The sequence below is a fragment of the Bradysia coprophila genome, chromosome II (assembly GCF_014529535.1).
Source record: "Bradysia coprophila strain Holo2 chromosome II, BU_Bcop_v1, whole genome shotgun sequence".
Lineage (NCBI taxonomy): Eukaryota > Metazoa > Arthropoda > Insecta > Diptera > Sciaridae > Bradysia > Bradysia coprophila.
Window position 1 is genome coordinate 6,572,198 of NC_050735.1, and position 16,319 is coordinate 6,588,516.

The window sequence follows — 16,319 nt, forward strand, 5'->3', positions numbered from 1 at the left end:
ACCTTTTTATCATTTACCAAAGCCATCATATAAGCTGCCTCTTCATGCATTTCATTAAGTCCATATAGAAACTTGGATTATCCGCGTATTTCATATATCAACGAGATGCTTATAGAGTACGTAGTTTTTCTATCAATGATCAAAAGCAACGTACATAACATATTATACGCTTCGAAGAAATCATTAAACAGACCAGGAAGATGCGGGAAAAGGCAATAAAACGCATAAGATTCTATTCAGTACAATTAGGCCGTGTGTCACCGCACATCCTTTAAAAGAATTAAAAAATTCTCAAATAAGTTGACATTTTTAGTCCGAACATTTCTGACAACAAACTTGATGTAAGCCTACACGCCAACTTTTCCAATTTTCAACAAACTAATCCTCGCCGAGTTAATACTGCAAAATACGAATACGACACACAATTTGTGACTTGGACTTTGCCAAACAAAAACAAATTGACAATATAATAGCATTTCAGTTGATCGCTAACAAAAATCGAATACACACAACATTGTCCTACAAGTTCACCACACTAATTTTAACTGAAAGCCAGACTTCCACTTCCAAGGTCTTTTGGCAATATATACCTTGCGCTTTGCGTATTTGTGGGGAACATGCAAAAGTTCATCACAGTAGGCTATTGAACCCACTAAAATCTAATTTTAAATCGCTAGAATAATTCCATAAATCTAAATGTGATACTAAGAAACCACGTGTTTCAATAAGTCCTGGGAGCGATCCTGAAGACATGGACCTAATCTTTTTGGGCTGAACGGCGTACTTTCGTTCACTTTTCCAAGCCCTCTCAAGAAATATCACTAAATAACTAAAGAAATCCAACATTACATCTACATTACACATTACATTACACATTGCACATTACATTACATTACATTGTAATGTAATGTAATGTAATGTAGCGTTACAAACTGCATCTTTGATTTCTGAAGCCAATCGGCGAGATAAAATTTTTTGGTTTGCGAACTTTTAAAGTACTCACAAAAGTTCACCAAAGTGCGCTGCTGAACCCAGAAAAAGTTAAGCCCGACTGTCTAGATTCGCTCCCTGAACCTTGCAATATTACGTAATATTACGTAATATTGCAAGGTTCAGTGAGCGAATCTAGCTACTAATACCCAACTTTTTCTGGGTTCAGCAGCGCACTTTGGTGAACTTTTGTGAGTACTTTAAAAGTTCGCAAACCAAAAAATTTTATCTCGCCGATTGGCTTCAGAAATCAAAGATGCAGTTTGTAACGCTACATTACATTACATTACATTACAATGTAATGTAATGTAATGTGCAATGTGTAATGTAATGTGTAATGTAGATGTAATGTTGGATTTCTTTAGTTATTTAGTGATATTTCTTGAGAGGGCTTGGAAAAGTGAACGAAAGTACGCCGTTCAGCCCAAAAAGATTAGGTCCATGTCTTCAGGATCGCTCCCAGGACTTATTGAAACACGTGGTTTCTTAGTATCACATTTAGATTTATGGAATTATTCTAGCGATTTAAAATTAGATTTTAGTGGGTTCAATAGCCTACTGTGATGAACTTTTGCATGTTCCCCACAAATACGCAAAGCGCAAGGTATATATTGCCTAAAGACCTTGGAAGTGGAAGTCTGGCTTTCAGTTAAAATTAGTGTGGTGAACTTGTAGGACAATGTTGTGTGTATTCGATTTTTGTTAGCGATCAACTGAAATGCTATTATATTGTCAATTTGTTTTTGTTTGGCAAAGTCCAAGTCACAAATTGTGTGTCGTATTCGTATTTTGCAGTATTAACTCGGCGAGGATTAGTTTGTTGAAAATTGGAAAAGTTGGCGTGTAGGCTTACATCAAGTTTGTTGTCAGAAATGTTCGGACTAAAAATGTCAACTTATTTGAGAATTTTTTAATTCTTTTAAAGGATGTGCGGTGACACACGGCCTAATTGTACTGAATAGAATCTTATGCGTTTTTATTGCCTTTTCCCGCATCTTCCAGATAGAGTTTAAATAAGTAGTTATTATTTTGATTATTCATTTTCACGACGTAAATGTATTATGTTCAGTTTCGATTCATTCAACTTTTACATTATATCCTCGATTATATCAAAACAAGCAGTCCGCAGATTAAATTCTTTCATTGCATTTTTCATTAATGATGATAGTTGATACGAAGAGTAGATAAATGACTTGGTAAACTGTGACGTACATTCTGTAGGCGACTGAAAATTTTTGCTTTGACCAGCAAGAAAACTGTTGAACGGCAACATTTTAGTGAAAACATGAGTTTCAGCATGTCGATGGTCATGCCATCACAGCAAAGAGCAAATGTAATACTAAGATTGTGTACGCTGGTAATATGAAGAACCATAAAATATGAATCGAAATCGAACAACTTTCGTAAAAGGCAAAATTCCCATCAAGACGACAAACCAAGACATTCGTTCCTCTTTGGGGACTTTGGTACTTCATAAAACTTATATACTGCATAAATTCAGAGTTAATTCATTCAACGTTATGACGTACGAGCGCATTCATTTATTTTTCCAGCATTTTGAAATTTCGCTTCGACATTCATAAAATCGCAATATTTATGTGGGACAAAAATGACATACAGCATACATATGGATACTACATGAGTCATGTAGCAGATCTACGTAGGATGTGTGTTGTGTTTCATTTCGGTCTCATATAATATTGCGATTTTATGAATGTCGAAGCGAAATTTCAAAATGCTGGAAAAATAAATGGAATTTTATTCGTTCATGTAAATATGAGCGAATGAAAATTCAATACTTAATGGGCTTCAATCGACGTCAAATGTACAATGCCCGGTTACACTCATGGCTATTAAAATTTTAATAAATTTTCCAGACAGGATTCCCAATCCGTGCTTGTCACAAAATATATTTGACAAATTTAAAATTAACTCACCCGTCTCACCAGCTCGCCGACCATACCGTCCCAGCCCCCTTTGATTTCAGAGTTTTCCGAACCATAATTTCCGTCTCTAACCATCCGCAATTCATCTGTGGAATACAGAGAAAACTGAATGCTCAACTAATTCTCTTGGTCTTAATTTTAGTTTCGATAAATTAAAGAAAAAAAATATTTTTGCAAAAGCAAACGAAACGTAACCATTAAATCACTGTTCAGTGCCATTAATACTTACAATTGATCCCTAACTTCTGTGCTATCAAATCCGCTAAATCCTTGCAATATCCTTCATACCGCCGATTGCCATCCAACACTTCACCCTTATCCGGTACACTTTCAATGATGTACGGTTCCTCAACGATCGATGTTACGATGTATGTTTTATTTCGTTCAAAATCAGTTTTCGGTCGAAGGCGAACATATTTGGCCGCAATGGGTATGAATTCGGTTTCGTCCGACCATTCGGCTACTTTAACCATTGCACTGTTTACAGTCATCTCTACCACACCCAATGTATAATTTTGTCGTCGTCCGTCATCACTAAATCTAATTTCGCCAGTCAAACCTTCAATTTCGACCTGAAAATAAGAGAAAGAAAAAAAAACAATAAAATAAAAGGGCGGTTTAATGTACAACAGTGGAGGGAAATCTTCTCTTTTTTTTTCTTTAATTTCATTTTACTTCTAAGCAATAAAAACAAAAGTTTTTACATTTGTAATGGATTAGCATAGGAAAAGCGTTGAACATTAAATGCCACGTAGCGTTTCGCGAATTAAGTTTCAAGCGTGTTCAATTGTAAAGATTTTATTTGTGTGTATATATACACCCTATACACCGTGGAGAGTATTTACGCGTTTGTCAGAAGTGATAAATATTCACATCGTTCTGACATAGAGAAATAACTTCCATGTGATTGATTTTCCAACAGCTGCTTATGGTGGGTAATACATTGTTGACATTTTCACAACTTAAAACCATCGATCATTCCGCGGTGGAGTCACGAAAGCTAAGCTTTTGCTTCGAATATTTTAATTAGTGGCGCATTGGTCTTTTGAATGAGAAAAAACGATTTGTTCAACGCACTGTAAGCATGAGTGATCGCAGCGACAGCTGGAGTACTATTTTGTATGAAAGTGTTTTTTTTTACAACGCAGGCGAGAAAATGGTCATTTTCTCCCCTTCGCTGAAACTTCGGGAGCATTTGTTGTGAAAAACGCTGTGTTTACCTAAGGAAAAAAGTTGGAAATTGCATTTTCGACTTGTGGCCCTCGCTACGCTAAACAACACCCTAGAAATGTAATTTCCATTTTTTTCGCTCGTTGAACAAATAACTATTGCAGTGCCGAAATTTGTCCATCCAGTTTAGCATACTCATGCTTAAAGTACATTGATTTGTTTCCCGTAAATCGAGTCCACACTGTAAAATCGGTAGAATTTATCGAACGGATTAGCCCGGATCGAAAGTCCAGTCAACGATTTTAAAGTGACCCAGTTAACCGAAAGATCAGTCAAGAAATATTCGACAGCAAAATGATAGGTGGGAAAAAGGTTTCCGTTTTTTTTTTATATTAAAGATGGAACATCATAAACAACGTTCGATATTTGCTAGGCTTTGATGCGTAATATAGTGTACCGTCCCAGCGGATATATGAAACCCATTGGTCTCTGACACTTTTATTGGAAAAAATAAAGTCTTGAACATATATACCACATCATCATCGCCGACATTATTATGAAAAAGAAATCTTTTTATTCAAAATATTTTACTATCTAACCGAAGATTTTGCAATAAAACAGAAAAAGTAGAGAAAATAAAATAGAAAAAAAACGAAAATAAAAAAAAACTTAGACTACGATGTGTTGTATGGTTGGTTGTGGTGTGGTATATGAATTGGATTATTTGAATATCAAATGAGAAAAATATGGAGATAGTATTCTGCAGTAAAGTTTTAATATTTTTAATTTTATTTTAATTCTGTCACTTTAAGTGCAGATTTATTCCTCATTTCGTATGTCGTGCACATAATGAACTAATTTATGTGCTTCGTCAGATTGTCAGATGGGTTAGCATTAGTTGTTAGTTTTATCGTTATCTATTACAGCAAGGCCACATCCAAATTTAAACTATACCCAACAATTAATACGTAAATTCCCTTACTACATATAGAGAAATGTTGCACAGTTTATTGTAATTACCATCAGATTTTCAAATTATTCATTTATTAGCTCTGTCTACATTTAAACTCCCATTCAACTTTATGTGGGATGGCATTTTGCTTCGACAATAATTAATCCATAATTATTATTATTATTACAGGGACAGAACAGCGAAATTCGATATGTTTTCTAAGTTGGGAGCTGTTGTGGTTCGTAATTGATTCCACAAGAATTTCGTTGAACAAATGAAAATGTAGATTTTAGGCTTAGATTTTTTTTTTATGTTTTAACCGTTCTTCAAATCACAAATACAATCCATCTAATATTAGAATGATGTACAGCCTGTATGGCTGTCATGTGCAAAAAGTGTGCATGGCATGTATACAAAATCTCTGACAATATTTATTTAAATGTGCAGCAGTGGATTATGTGGTATCTAAGTAAAGTGAAGCAGAGTTTCTACTAAGGTAAATATAGTGAGGAGGTAATGCCATATATAACCGAATCAGATGTGCGGTGGCACGAAAGTTCGATACAAACGCCATCTCATCTCTTCGTTGAAAGCAAAAAATGGAATAGAAAGTCTGGCCATCTGTTGTGAGATAGCGATAATAATTTTGTGAAATACAAGTAAACCGTAGTCAACCATTTAAAAAAAAGATGTCATTGGCATCGAATTTATGTGCTAGGCCGCGCGTCTGAATGGCATTACCTCCTCACTATATTTATATTGGTTTCTACGCTAATTTCGGTTATTGTAAACAGATTTTGTTTAAAATCATTTAAAAAACACAACAGCTCCCAAGACAGTAAACATGTCAAATTTCACTTGTCTCTCCCTGTATTAAAAACAAGAGGAGCGATTGGTGATACACAAACAATGGGAATATACGTGTTATCATATTTTAAATTATAGAAACACTATTGACCCGATTCGACGAAACTTTCGTAATTAATTTTATGAATACATAAACAGCATATATTCAGCGGGTAGAATAAACTTCATTAAACTGTTTATGAACACAGACGGGTAGTTCTTGATCGGTTTTTACAAAGTGTACGAACCCCGCTGTTCTTATAAGAGAATGACTGAACAATTTCCACTTCAATTCTCATCATTTTGATGTTCACAATTCTACTTTTCGGTGATAAATCAAATATGTACCGGCACCCACGCTACGACAACTTTATGGTACACCTGTACAGATGAACTATACACTCGTGGATAAGTGAAATACTGGTTTGAAAGGTTTGGGACAGTAACAAATGAAAATGTAGATTCTGTATTTTAGTACTTTGCTGCGAGTCGCTTGCGTATCTAAAGAAAAGTCAGATAATGAAAATCTAGAGAGGGACTTTTTTGAAAGTGGACCAGGCTGCCGCTACAGACGATGAACAAACATGTGTGGCGGCTCGTTGGATAGGTACTGTCCAAGAGACCCGGGGCAAAGACAGATATCAAATGTGTACGCAAGCATTATTCAAACATAACAAAAAGTACACATTTGATCTGTCTTTGCTGATCTGTCTTTGCCCCGGGTCGGACAGTACCTATCCAACGAGCCGCCACATATGTGCGTCCATCGTCTGTAGCGGCAGTAAATCACGTATAAAAAACACCCTTTTTCAACCTTTGCACCTTCACCACCAGCCAAGACGCAAACATGAAAATTAAACGACTGCGGTTTTGGACTATTGGGGCCAAGGGCTCTCTGGGCATATGAACAAACTGTCGCAAAGAAAATAGCTCCAACGGAGCCTGGTCCACTTTCAAAAAAATCCCTCACATTTAGAATCCCTTCAGAAGCATGTGTACTTTGTGAATGGCCTCTTGTCAAAATACCATCCACAGAGGTATAACCAACAAACATGTTTGACAAAATGTTCACTAAAGCTTTGAGGTTATTATGGACGGAACATACCTATTGATATTTATAAAATCGTTTCAAAATTGTCTGAATTTGGGCGGTTTGTACAGTTTTGTTATATTTTCGTAGCGGTGATATCAAATATTCTGAAAATCAGAGTTGAGTTGGTGATTGTTTATGAAATTGAACTAAAAACCAAATTATTTTTGTTCTGGTCCCCAAGCTATATGGTAATTAACTTTTGAAACATTATTATTATAACGGTAATTCCATTTTTACGCACTCAACTATAACGACACCGCAACCATACTACAAAACGGATTTTAATTAAAATCGATGAAAGTTATTCACTTTTAAACTTTTTCTCTTGACACATGCAAAAAAAAATGAATTTCGAAAACAAGTGACACGAAAGCTTTCAGCCAATTCATTTTAACAACTGCCACAATCAATGTACGTGGAATTAGATTAATTTAAAATTCTTAAATTGGTATACACATCGAGAGAACGAAAAAATTTAGTTGCATTCCAATACTGTCCGCGGAATATTTTGCGGAATTTAGCGAAATAATTTCGTTCGTGGGGCTGCCTACAATTCCTAGTAATTTCCGCGTACGAACGTCATATAGCTGCAGATACTTAACAATATTATAGTTGAAATAAATCATCAGTTACAACAACATCTACAAAAATAAACTTTGAGGGACTCTTTTGAAAAACAGCTTACAGAAATCGAACCGATTTTTTAGTGCCTAGACAGGAATTAAACCATAGTTTACAAAAACGCCTTCCAAATTTTTTTCCGCTCACTGTGTCGCCAGTGGGAGGTGACCGAAATCTGAAAATTGCAACTTTCTTACCTTTTTTCTCCCACATGACCAACCATGGTGTCATTGTATAGCTGAGGTCATGTAGTTACGGGCCAACATGGGCTTATGTAGATTTTCAATGCCATCAAGAGTAAGCAAGATCAAATTGAAAAAAATGAAGATTTCATACTGAAATAGGTGAACTCTGGAGGGTGCTGTAGCTTTGCTGAAATAACTTTTAATATAACAAAATGTCTGCTCACACATCACTCTGCTTTCACTCAGCTTTCTAATGATCCCTCACATGCGTGAGTAGTAGTACTTCCCGTTACTCGTCAGTGGAATGGGCTAGAACTGACGCATGTGATGTAAGATTAGAGAGCTGAGACATAGTAATGTATGAGCACACTTTTTTTATATCGACAGTTATTTTAGCAAGGCTACAGCACAACAGCACCCTCCCAAGTTTAACTATTTCAGTATAAAATCTTCATCTATTCAATGTAATATTGCTAACTGTAGATGGCAACATAAACCCATACAACTTATGTTGGCGCGTAACTACATGACCTCAGCTATCCAATGATACCATGGTCGGTCAAGTGCCTCGTCACCTGTGGGAGAAAAACAGGAAAGAAAATTGCAATTTTCAGATTTCGGTCACCTCCCACTGACGTCCCGTCATTCCATACACAGTTTGTGCGTAACTAATTTTTGTGGAACACTGTTTGTCGCTCAAGTTGAATACTGTAAAATTTGTATGAGATTTTTACCAGCCTTAACACTGAATGGTTTTCAATTTGAAATTTTGATTTTTTTATGCAATGAATCGATTCGTGGAAATATTTTTTTTTAAATATCAAACTATATAATGAAAATTCATCTCCGCTCTTACGAAAAAAATGATTGTGCAAACATTTTCAAGTTTACACAAGAGTTTTCAACCAAACTTCTTAATTCAATCTAATTTTTTTGCATATTTTCGTACCATTAACAATAAGTTGATTAAACTGAAACCAGAATCCATTAACACTGATTGCTTAAAACCCAATTCATAGAAGAATTTACAGAAATGTTCCTTCTATTAAAGCTGTTCTCTCAACGTTTATTCCGTGCACAAAAGCTGAAAAACTTTAAGGACACACAATCTTTAGCGATTGCAATTTTGATAAAAAAAACATATGGAACGACTGTTCTCCAATCCAATCTAAAATCTTTTCCGTTAAGTTTGCATCCAGAATTTAATTTAATTTATTTTTCACCTTCACACATGTAACTTTCTAATAACTTTAGGCTAATGTTTTTCTCCTGTAATGTTGCAAAGAAAAAACTCTTAAAAAAGTTTTTCTTTTCTTCTTTCTTCTCATTTTTTTTTACTTGATTCATAATATCAACCGTGAAAAAAAGAACGTGCAAAAGTTTCTACCACATTGGCTCTACTTTATTTTATTCCAACTGTGAAAACCACCCACCATCAACATTATAATTTATGAAAAAAGAAGTCAGAACATATCCGAATACTTCAACGAATGGGTGTTGAACGTTATGCTGAGTTATAAATGTATAGTCAGCGAAACGACAATGTGCCTTGATCAAAGTAGTTTGATTATTTTTTTTTTGTGAATGTGTGTTGTATCCATGCTGTATACGCGAATTTAGATCAGTATCACTCCCATCAAGCCTCATTCGAAAAGGAAATATATAAAAAAAAAGTTCTCCAGGTTACATTTGAGAACAATTCCGTCTACAATATAATACAATTCGAGCAATGAAAAATTGTTTCAAGTTTACTTTCATGAGAATCGACTTACTCATTTTTCTTCTAGATTTTTCATCTTTCGTTTTTTTCATCATGCAAATTATAACATATCATTCCATATCATAATATTTTCCACGTCAACACTTGTAACGCAACATGGAAAAAAATATACTTCCGAGATCATTATTTATGTTTATATATTATGTATGAAGCAAATATACATTTTGATAATGGAAGAAATCGGTGTAAAATATAAGAATCATATACTTTAACAGTAATTTTCAACAATGAACTTCGCACACGATATACACACGATATGGTAGAGCTCGTGTATACATATTACATGCGTCGTCATATGAAGTATAGTAAGGATTATGTTGAGGATTTTATAGGAAATTTAAAGATTTTTGTATTTTATTGCTTAAAGACTTGGATATGAGGTAGTAGAAGTCGAATTGAAAGCTATTTTTCTATCTTCTGTGGGTTTCCATGGATGAAAACGGAATTACGAATTCTGTGGCCCGTGAAAATGCGCAGTTTTTATGCGAAGCCCCTATACTGATACTGCGAATGTTTCTGGCCAGGGCATATTTTTAAGAAAATATTTTTTTTTGAAATTTCTCGATATTCTCGAAACTCCATGAAAACGCTTTTCAAGAAATTCGAGAAAATGTTCAATAAACGAGAAATAGAAAATCAATAAAATTCTAGCCAGAGACAGAGTTATGTTCAAATTCGGTACGAACAGAATAGATCCTAAAAATGATATCAATAGAAAAAATTCTTCCAACCAAACTAATGGGAATCGAGGGCTTTCCGATTTGCTGTCGAAATACCGGTGTTGAAATACCGTCAGTTAAATAGTTCTTCACACCATCGCACCTAAACTTAACAACCCCAACTTATTTTATAATAGTCATTTGTTTATGGATGGGAGAAAATAGTCAATTCACGCCGTAAATGTGCCTAAAATTTGAATTTCAAGTCGAACGAGTCGATGAAAAAGTGAACCGAAAAATACATTTCAACGCTTCCTTATTTCTGCTTAAAATTATCCCTGGAACCCTTACTGACATCACTCGTTGGCATTGAAAACCTTAAGGTTACGTAAATTAAGTTTCAGGGCCTTTTCAAGCAGAAATACGTTGATTCGCATTGTTTTAGATGCACTAACTTCGAAACAGTGAACTAGCAGTTTAAAAAAAATTCATAAAAAATTGCACATGCATGAAATTCTTGCACATGCATGAGCAGCGATACTGAGCATCAAATTTTCATTCCAAAACCACATTCAACGAAACACTACCCATGTATGTTTGGTATTATTGGAAAGCTAAAACCAGTATCATATGGGGAAAACAGTTTTTTTCTGTTGCTTTTCGATTATATGGGAACCGTTAGAAGTTATCCATTTTTTACCCATACTTTCAACTGCTCATAACTCAGTGTGGATGAATTTTAAACCCAACAAGACCCGAACTGCCCGAAAGTAAATGCAATTACCTTTGTAATGACACCCCATACGACCTTGTACGTTTCGTGGCCTACGAGCAATTTCCGTAAGAAGTGCATGTTTTAAGTTTTTGGTCACCTCTCACTAGCCACACAAAATTGGACGAATTTTTTTGAAAGTTGTTTTGGCTTCTAGGGACCAATACCTATCTAGGCACATATCAAAAAATCCACTAGAAAATGCGTCCGATTTGGGCAGGCTGTTTTTCAAAAGAATCCCTCTTCATGTTATTAGGTAACGTCAGACTGTTCGAACAGAAACGGAATGTCCAAGACAAACGGAAACACAAACAATTTTTCTATGGCAAGGCTACATTGTCCCAAAGAAAAATTGTTTGGGACAATGTAGCCTTGCCAAAGAAAAATCGTTTGTGTTTCCATTTGTGTTGGGTGTTGGATATTCCGTTTCTATTCGAACAATCTGACGTTCCCTATTATATAAATACAAGTTTACTGTTTGCCGAATGATTTTTTGTCCAATGTTATTTTGTCCACAAATACAGTTAATACTTAAAAGGTACTGGACTTTGAAGTACTAGATTTCGGTCAACGCGTAACTTGTTATGCGATTATGCATTATGGATAGAGAAATTGAAGATTTTTCTTTTAAGCAAATAAAGGGTATCTTACATTCGATTACCTTTTAGAAAAGTTGTCAACTTGTTGATCTACTTAAATTATTCAATGACATAATTCTGTGCTATTTCTATTCAGTATTGTCAAGCATTAACAAAAGGAATTATTTTAAGAGGTCATCAAACTCGACAGTTCACTTAAAGTTTTTCTTTTTTTATGGTAACAAAGAGACTTTTAAGAATAGAATGTCTTTTATAGCTTCGAACTCTGATTGCACATTTCAACGAGCACCTTGTTCATTGATTTCATAAATAAAAATTCTCTGTGCAAAGAACTTAAAAAAAAAATTGTTCCATTTCGTTTGATGATGATATCGCAATGGCATACACGCGGTTGTCATAGTGAATCTCATTCATCGGATATTTATTATCTGTGACACCTTGGTGATTTCCGAATGTACATTGTTCGAAACTTTTGCTGCGTAAAAGCAATAAAGAAATTGAAGCTTTATAATTAAAAGTTTCCTGCCATATAACTTGAAACTTCGGTGCCTGGCGGTGATGCCAAGAGATCGATCGACATAGTAACTTAACACCCGATGGGGGGTGATAAGAAATGAAGACGAGAGCAAAGAAAAAATTGTTACATGTCATAAAAAAATAACTCAACGACAACTTGTGATACACGACATAAATTGAATGGAACGAAAAACAAAATCATAATTTATCTCCCGTATAGCTTTACGTAAATGACTTAAATCGACATTTCATTCCGACCATTAACCCGATAAAAATTAAAATACATTTTTTTTCGTATGTTCTTCATGCTTACCTTTCGTAAATATCTCGATATTTTGTCACCGTGCTCCCATGGAGTGGGATGATGTCCTTTCGGTATGTTACAATCTAATAACCTATTGTTATTGTTGGCGCTGCCACTCAACGTGTTAAAATTATTAACGATGCCGTTCATGTTCGAATTTCCATTGAGTCCACTCGTATTGGTATATCCACCTTGATTACCGCGTTTTGAAGTGTATGTGCTTCTGAATTGATCCGGTTTCTTCCTGAGTAATTTGTTGAATGCGTCAATTAACACGAACACTGCATCGTACATCAGTGCTGCTTGTGCCTAGAGATAGGAATTGTTTTTGTTGTAGTGCTGCATTGCAAAATGCAATATGTGCGTTCCAGTGCTAAGAAAATTTAATTGTTCCGTTTTTCTTTATTGCAATGGGAAGCAATGTTAAGCTACCGGCAATAAATCCATTTAACTGTATACGAAGAGAGTGAATTGGTGTGAAGTAATGAATCGGTTGTGAGGAAAATAAATCGATGGAAAGAAGGATACAACATCATAATAGCGCATGACATTGCGTATAAATGAAGCGTAGCCTGAAACTAGTGAAGTGTTCATTTAATATTGCAAACTGATGAAATTGAAATTGAATTTTCGAAAATAGAGCTCATGATAGCTAATTGTGACAACATGAACTGATAATCATAGACAAGCGAAGTCGAGGAATTAGAGATGAACTGGTTATCTGAATTCGATAAAAAAAAACCAGTCCGACCCGAGCCCGACATACGCTGTAATTTTGCCGGGCTTTCGGGTTATCGGGTCTCAAAAGTATTGTAGTGGAGTATTGCAGGGCCTACTTTTTAGAAACTTTTAGAGAAAATCGAGAAATTCAAGAAACTTTGAGAAATTCAAGAAACTTCGAGAAGTTCTAGAAATTTCGAGAAATATTTCTTGAATTTCTCAAAGTTTCTTGAATTTCTCGAATTCGAGAAATTTCAAGAAATTCCAGAAAATTCAAGAAATTCGGGAAACTTCGAGAAATTCAAGAAATTTCAAGAAACTAATTTCTCGAGTTTCTTGAAGTTTCTCGAATTTCTCGAATTCGAGAAATTTTAAGAAATTCGAGAAAATTCGAGAAATTTCAAGAAATTCAAGAAATTAGTTTCCAAAAAGTAGGCCCTGGAGTATTGTACAAACTATTATGTGTAAGACGTTGATCTTAAGTCGATTATTATAAATGGTAATCTGTATCAAAATCAATGTCATCGGATTCACAGGTTCCTAAAATGAAATTCGGATCGAGTTTCAGTTTCATCGGATTTTAGGTTTCCTGGTTCCCCTTCCCGCTCATCTCTAGGTGGAATAAATAACAAATAGATCTTATTTTGGCCGAGTCAAGCAACACAAAAGCACTTCATTTTTCTCTCCTTTTTGTCTGACTTCACTCCCTCCATCATTACACACCTTCTTTGACTCTAGCCTTCGTGGCCTTCGTGTTCAATCCCACACACAAAAATTAGATGAAAAACTGTACTTTTCAAAAATCGCAATTTCCAAGGTTGTTTTTATGACCGAAGACGACATTTTCGGGTGAATTACCCATGTTATAATGTACCATTTTACCAAGTTTTACCATTTAATCGTAACCCCTCTGACTTCTAAGGTGTAGGTATTTCTGTCGCTCTGGGTGTTCGTTTTTATTGGACAATATTGGCACAGCAGCACGTCCTCGGTGTACATACACAAGTTACCAGTTACCGTATTAGAATCTATTACTCATCTTTTAACCGGACATTCGTTTACCACATACCTAATTCTAAACTATCGAATCAACAATGCTGAATAGAATTAAATCATTATACATCAAACGACAAACGATTCGAATTATTTCTCTTGAAATTCTTCATCTTGCAAAACATTCACATTAGTTGTTAGAAAGCAATTTCGTTTTATTTGTCGTAGCAGACACCAGCGCTCACAATAAAATACCAAATTCGACCTAAATCCCTGATATATTCTTCTTAAATGAAATAAATGTTTTAATCGTCTTACCGAAATTGACTCCTTTCCAGCACCTAATGATGTCGTTGGATCCAATCTTTTCCAGCCATCTAGGAATTCCTTCACATAACGTCTGCTTGTGTCCACAATACGGAATCCAGTTATGTTAATAGCCCCATATTCGATGACTTCAGTCTCCCACCTATCGTCCATAACCTAAACAGGCATTTATATGTAAGTGATCCTATCTATTGAAATGACACTAATAACAATCGGAAAACACACAAAGCTTATGCTTTTATTCGTTTTTGTTAACATTGATGATGCTGTACCCGGTTATATCCCCGTAATAATGTTGTTTTCATCTCTTTTGGCAACATAAGAAAAAGAAAACACTGTGTAGCGATGACGCATAAAGAAAGAAGAAGCCATTGTAGAAGTCCCATTTGGAGTATTTTAAATTTTTATTACAATTTTCTCATGGGGTACATTTGAATATAAAAAAAAGACGAAAGAGTCTATTGTGATGAAAGATAGAGAAGTTAAAATAACCGAACGAAATGAACGAGATTCCTTATGTACTTTTTATTTAAAATACAAAAAAAAAACCGAAAGAACAGAAAGTTGCTCTGCAAATGCAATCTAATTCATATTCATTCATAGGGGTAGGGAAGGATATTTGATTTTTATTTTTTCATTTTTTGATTACTTTGGTGGGCAAATGTGAATTTTCGTTCTTTTTTTTAAGTTGAAAGTTTCGCTGTGCAACACATTGTGCATTGTGGAAAATTTCATTCCAATAAAAATGTCTTGTTCAATCCAACTATTCAAGCAGAACCGGTGTGGCAACCAGAAAAGCCAGATAACAGAAACACAGACACGAATTTATGAAACATTTGAATTTCCATATTATTGGCTCACAATCATCTTTCAGTATTTTTTTCTCTTTCTTTTTGTACAACTTCATTGAATCGAACATTTCATAATATTTTATCCGCAACATGTGTAAACGATTTAACAATGGAATGACCCATATATTTCGACGAATCGACGGATGTGTGCACGGATGTTTTATTCAGAAGAATGAGCTTTTCTGTTTGAGCTTTCCTACTTTTATGGGAAATTTCTACGTCTTAAGTACACGTCATAAAACTAAAAAAAAGAAAATGCTAATTTGTATAGAGTCATACGAAACAAATCTGTGTTACAAAATGTTTCATTCTACTGGATAAGAACAACATTATATATATATGTCATACCACACTGGACAGAGGCGCCGATTTCGGTTTTGTCCATGTGTGATATAAGACAACATGAGGCAACAATTTTACACTTTTGGAATGTGCGCTTGTGGCATAGTACTTTGGATAGGTTTCGGTGCTTTGAGTGCAAAACACACATCCGTTGGTCCCAATAACGTCTGTAGTTCTACTGCAACCGCTTCACAAAAAAAGTAACGGGATCGGGACTGTTATTGGTGCCAATGAACGTATAAACCAGGTATGGTCTGTGCATAGAATACGGAGGAAATTGGGAAACATTTTCTCTGAAACAATTTAATCTCCAATGTTTTTCCTTCCTTAAATCGATAATTAAAAAATGTTTAAAATATCTAATTTTCCGAGGGGTAACTCACTTCTAGATTAAATGGATTAAATGGATTAAATGGTATTAAATGGATTAAATGGATTAAATAGATTAAATGGATTAAATGGAATAAAAATTGGATTAAATGGATTAAATAGGAAAAAAGTTCATTTTATCAAATACTGTAAAAGTCTTAAAAATTGTTGATTTTGATCGAACCACGTACTACAACTCATACTACAATGTTAAAAAGCGAAAAAATCCACTTTTAGGAGTTTTTGGTGTAAAGTGGATTAAATGGATTAAATGGATTAAATAA

At 34.8% G+C, this 16,319-nt stretch overlaps 1 protein-coding gene across 1 annotated transcript in view; it reads right to left on the reverse strand.

Moving 5' to 3' along the window:
* Nucleotides 1-16,319, reverse strand: part of LOC119069597 (glutamate receptor 1) — an 86,611-nt gene that overhangs the window by 24,201 nt on the left and 46,091 nt on the right. Inside the window, exons 6-9 of the mRNA XM_037173692.1 lie at nt 14,465-14,629; nt 12,443-12,742; nt 3,166-3,508; nt 2,928-3,022 (exon numbers count right to left, since the gene is read on the reverse strand). Coding sequence (XP_037029587.1) covers nt 2,928-3,022; nt 3,166-3,508; nt 12,443-12,742; nt 14,465-14,629 — 903 coding nt within the window. The remainder of the gene's footprint in view (nt 1-2,927; nt 3,023-3,165; nt 3,509-12,442; nt 12,743-14,464; nt 14,630-16,319) is intronic.